General features: G+C 32.1%; 1 protein-coding gene across 1 annotated transcript; it reads right to left on the reverse strand.

Moving 5' to 3' along the window:
* Positions 1-689: 689 nt before the first annotated feature.
* Positions 690-2,915, reverse strand: LOC135133269 (pickpocket protein 28-like). Its single transcript, XM_064061607.1, has 7 exons — positions 2,803-2,915; positions 2,513-2,755; positions 2,202-2,456; positions 1,663-2,147; positions 1,552-1,611; positions 1,316-1,496; positions 690-1,260 (listed from the first exon to the last, which is right to left on the reverse strand). The coding sequence occupies exons 1-7, from the start codon at positions 2,913-2,915 to the stop codon at positions 1,032-1,034; spliced, it is 1,566 nt and encodes a 521-aa protein (XP_063917677.1). The 3' UTR covers positions 690-1,031.
* Between the last annotated feature and the right edge of the window lie 2,712 nt (positions 2,916-5,627).

The following is a 5,627-nucleotide window of genomic DNA, read 5'->3' on the forward strand; positions in this document are numbered from 1 at the left end:
TATAATATTATTTATGAAGTAACTACAAGGTATGCATAAATTTTTGAGAAGCATATTAGGTTGAATGACACGAATGTTTCATCTATAAACTCGACGTACTAAATTGTTTGCAACAGATTTAAACACACATATTTACCAGATAGTTGTACCGTCTTGAGCGCAGAAAATTCAGTAATTGCAAAGTTTCAAACTCCAAACTGTAACTCTATGTATACTTATTATTAAATTGAATATTGGAAATCCACGTTTCAAGAATCCTTCAAAAAGAAAAACATTTCTGTTTAACAAAATCTTTATAAAGTTTTTCATTTCCAAGGCATAATCAACTAGTGTAAACAAAAGAACTTGGAAAGCCACACCAATTTGTCGTCCACAATCTTTGCAAGTGTAGAAAGTTAGCGGACAGTATTGGTAAAGATAATGCGAAGAGTGAGTTCTTAAGCTTTAACATAAAATATATACAACTTAGATATTTCAAGTTAAACAAAAATAACCATGTAAGAAGTAATTTAAAATAACAACGCAAATCGTCATTTTTCTGCATCTTTGTCAAATGAAATTTTGAACGAGAAAATTGTCCAAACATCTTAGGAATACCAGATTATTCCTCTAAAATAAATGTCGTCTCGCACCTTTAGATTCTTGTCGTTTCTTGAATATAATTCTTTATTAAGTGATTAGAGTAATAATAATTAAAGATTATGTTATAAATTGTTGCATAACAATAATAAATTAGCAAAAATCCACACGAGCATACAGTAAATTATTATCTACATATTTTACAACAATATAATTACTACATTAATACACATTACTACACTGATGCACACATAAAGTACTACATCCAACAATGCTACATGCATGATATCAGTTTAACCAATCAATAACAGCAATACATGTGCCTCAAATACAATTTTTTTTAGAGAAATTAATATATCCTTCATCCATTTCGTCAATGAAAGTATATAGAGGATGTATTCTTCTTTTGTGACTACAATGCGCGTTATTATTAAGAAATATGAGACCACTTATTACTCTTTTTCTACAACTGCCCACTGCCCAAACAAACGCACATTGCATATAATTCGGATGGACAAAAAATAAAAAAATTCCATTAAAGACAAAACTGAAAAACCTGTGAAGAGTCCAAGAAGTCCACCAAAATTTGAAATAAAATCTATAGGTCCATATAGTTCGTTCCTTTCTGAAGTTATGAAACCATCTGATTTAAAGAAGAGAGTTAAAGCAGAGACGTGCGAACTGAAATATATTAATAACAATATAACTACAAAGACAAAAATAATTATGAACCCACTTGGCGCGAACACCGGGGAGCCTTCGTTGAGCAAAAGCCCTTTTTTTCCATTCATAATTTATTTGGGAAATTGCAACTTCATAAGTTAAATCTGTGCAAAGAGGTAAACAGTTACAATCAAATTCCTTGAAATAACCTGGATTTTCAATCTTAGTAGTCAAATAGAATTTTCTCAGTCTGCCTGCAAAAAAAAACTCATAATTGTCTTAAAAAGCTTATCTTTAAGCTAACAATACTTTCTCTCGATTTCATGCATTCTATTTGACCAGTACCGCAAATCGTGGTCCCATTTTCGCCTAAAATAAACAAATTTCGGATTACATTTACACTTAAGACATAAAATTTACGAGGCATATAAAAATTTACACAACCACATACGTCCAATGTATAGTTAGTTAAACACTCCAAGTTACAATTGGATGCGGTGTAATTCTTAAAATATCTCAACTGACGTTCGTTCGAAAGAAAGCATTTTCGTCGTTCGTAGTTATAAGTTTTTACCCTTGACGAAGTTGTAATCATCACAGGTTCAATGGCCCCCATTACACTCTGATCAAGGGGTACTCTGAAATATTTTTTACTTGGGCGAGGTATCGTCATAGGAGTATGAAGCATAACTTTATATCCTTGCAGAGCATCTTTACATGTATAATCTAAATCTTCGCTTGGAGTTAAGATATTCAAAGTAAGTCCACTTTTTGCTCCTGCTGAGAAAGCTCTTATGGGGTAGGCATACAAACCTGCATTTTCAGAGTAGCCATCTTGCAAACTCCAAATACTACTGTTTTCATATACGAACCCCGGTCTTTGGTAATAATCTTTCAGTGGTAATCTAAAATATTATACAACATAAATAATTTACCTTAATTACTACAAAAAAATTTACACAGTATTCCTGTAAATTTCCTGTCCGTCAAGCATATTGAACGAATAACATATTCCTTCCTCAGTAATAACTGGCACATAAAATTTATCACATCTGTCTTTCACATCTTCGAAAAAAGAACAGCCTAGAATTTGAAACTTTGGAGTTACGGCTTTGAGAACGTCATAAAATTCTTCAGAAAAAGTGCCATTGTTGGTGTAATTTAATTCTGGGTATTGGTTGCAAATCAAAGACATATATTCAAACCGAACTTTTCTAAAAACAACTGGGTTAGTTTCAGATGAACTTCGTATTGAGCGCTAAAAATTTACTCAGAAAGATTTAATGGTATCCCGTCCACCATTTTATACACTACTTCGGTAAAATTAAAAATCCTTCGGTCTGATTTTGCTTCGGGACAAATTGTTACAGCCGGGAAGGGAATTGTATATATCGGGGTTCGCGTGTTGCCAAAATTAACGATTACTGGACTTTCCTCCCACTTTTTATAAACAGCATAAATTGAAATAACGCAAGCAGCCAAACAAATTACAAAAACTATTAACCACCAAATTCTACGAAAAATATTTAAAGTGCCGGAAATATTGAAGTTCCACCTTACCTTTCGACGATGTGTCTATTTTTCTCACCAAAATATTGAAAACCGTGCACACTTGTGTGATTGCAGTAGTCCCGAAACTGTATGTGCATATTTTTCAAAAAGTTTTTCTTCATGATTGTTCCTGTTACAAAACAAGTATTCATACACCACTGAAGCAAGCGTTATGGAGAATTTAATTAATTCGTTTATACTGAAAACATTTTGATTATATTACTTAAATTACTTAATTAATTTACTTCCACCAATGAGACTATACTCAAATTAACACGTACGTATACGCTTAATGTAGGGTTTTTATAAATGATTTTAATGGCCTAGTTGGCCATAGAGTTCAAAAATCTCTCTTCGCTGAAGATATGTCTATAACGGCCTGTAGCTTGATAATTTTCAATTGTCATTTGTAACTTGTCATGTAAAATCATCGCTTTTATTGTTCCAACCTTTTTCAAATGTAAATCACAGTAACTGTAGTTGATCCAAACTCAAAACAACAAAACAATCGTTTTCAAGACTCTGGGTGCTTGCGTACAAAAATTTTGTTTTTGTGCTAGGAAGCGAAGTCCGTGAAAATGGTTTATGTCTTAAAATCGCAATGGAACATTCGTAAACGGAGAATGGGGATGTATTCTGTTCCCACCTATAAGCAAGAATATCCTAATTTGCAAATCCAAGAAACGTCCTTAGAGGCTCATATTAAAGAATCAACGAATCTGTTCGAAATGGCAGTATCAATAAGGGAAATCTCCTGGAAGACCTTTAATATCTGAAATAAAAATCGAGACAGAGACACGAAAACGGGGACCTATTTTTTCATACTCTACGGGTCATGAAACGTCGCGAAAAATAAAAATTCGCTGAATGGACCGTGTTACGATACCTTCTTAGTTTATGCTCGGGAAATAAAACTATGACCAAGCTGCACACTAGACTGGAAACGTCTAAAATCTATTTTTCAAAGAAAACTGATTTTAAATTATTTAATATTTAACAGAACATCCCTCGTCTTTGAAGTACAACCACCTATAGCGTATTTTTAAACACATATTTATTTAGTATTTTTTTGGAAGGATAAACATTAATCCTACTATGCATAACGTGATCCCATTAACGTTACTCTACCCTAAGAATTTTGGAGAAAATAAATGGAATCATTCTTGAAATAATAGAAAAAAAGGTAATGTCCTCTGTCGAAGCCGGGAAGACTTAACGGAAGTAGGAAGAAAAAAAGTAAGAAATGAATTTGAAGGTTTGGTTTTTAAAATACAAATACGTCTTATGCTTTTGCGGAAGAGTATTTAATACACAGTAAATATCGAGGTAATTATACACCAATAAAGCAGTTTTACGTGATTATGTGATAATATCCATTCCAGAAACTCCCTAAAACTGACAGTTATTACATAACATTTTTCAGTATAATGGAAACTATATACTTTGTCCCTTGGTTGTACTTGTGCGTCCACGCTGTCAAAACTTTGCTTTTTGTTTATATTACGAATTAAATAATTTATATTATTGCAATTATACTGTCATAGTAATAAATTGAAAAGGCGGACCACTAAATTGTTATAGTGAAAGCTTTAAATTTAAATCGGAATGATCACCAACATTGAATATAAAAGTTAGTATTTTTGGAATGCATATATGTAGTATAAGAACTTTTGTCCATAAAATAAATGAAAAATTCATAGAATTGTATAAATTATACCAACGAGTATAAAAAATCTCTGTATTAAAGCTTCCTCAATCATTTTTAATTTTAATCACTTTGACCAACCCAACGACCAAACAGATAGCGATTACACAATATTCTGATCGTCAAAAAATAAATCATTTCAACTAACGAAACTACGGAAAATCCACTAAATAATCCAAGGAGGCCTCCGAAATTTGCCAAAAAATCAATAGATCCATATAGTTCTTTCCTTTCAGTTTTAATAAATGGGCTAGATTTAAAGAAAATAGTTAGCGATGATATATGTGGCCTAAAACGACAAGACTCGTTATAATAAAACTTATATTCATACTTTAAAAAATACTTGCTAAAATTCACAGAGTGTCGCCCACTGTAAAACCATTTGTTCACGTCTAACGCACTTTGTGAAGTATCCACTTCATAACTTAGCTCGTCACAAGATGGTAGACAGTCACAATTCATTCGTTGTACGGTTTTATTTTTAGATTTAAGCATTTCCGTTGTAAAGCTCATTAAATCAAGTAGATTATTCGAAGGTCTTGAATTAGAACCCTTGACCTCATGCCAAATCTTGTCAGTTAACATTATAACTAAAATTAAGAGATTGATTGCATTAATTCATATGTTATGTTTGAAACAAGAATGACGCTAAATTTGACTGTGCATAAAATAAAATATGTATATTATACAGAGTGATTTCGAAAATCATCAGATGTAATCATAATCATTTCAAACAGATTATAGTGCAGGCATTACTTAATTATTCTAGGAAAAACATGTTCATCTACTACTAAAACAACCACGTGACATTTATCTCATTTCAAAAATACATCTACGTGGGATGTAAATCTTTTAATTCAAAAAACTTACCATCCACTTTTCGCATACATAACTGGTCAGTACAAATTTCAGCAGTCTCTTCTTCTAAAAAAATGTGTACAAAAGTATTGAAATGCAAAAAACTTGAGTACAAACTTCTTACTTGGCATAAAAAAAGGAACACAGTCGCACAAGTATAAAGTGTAATTTGCACGACACTCCATTTTGCAGTTTGCAGAAGTGTAGTACTGAAAATATTTTAGCTGGCGCTCTTTCTGGAAGTAACACTTGCGCTCGTGGGGACTGTATT

The sequence above is a fragment of the Zophobas morio genome, unplaced genomic scaffold, assembly GCF_036711695.1.
Source record: "Zophobas morio isolate AGI-343-1 ecotype UQ-CSIRO unplaced genomic scaffold, CSIRO_AGI_Zmor_V1 ptg000021l, whole genome shotgun sequence".
Classification (NCBI taxonomy): Eukaryota; Metazoa; Arthropoda; class Insecta; order Coleoptera; family Tenebrionidae; genus Zophobas; species Zophobas morio.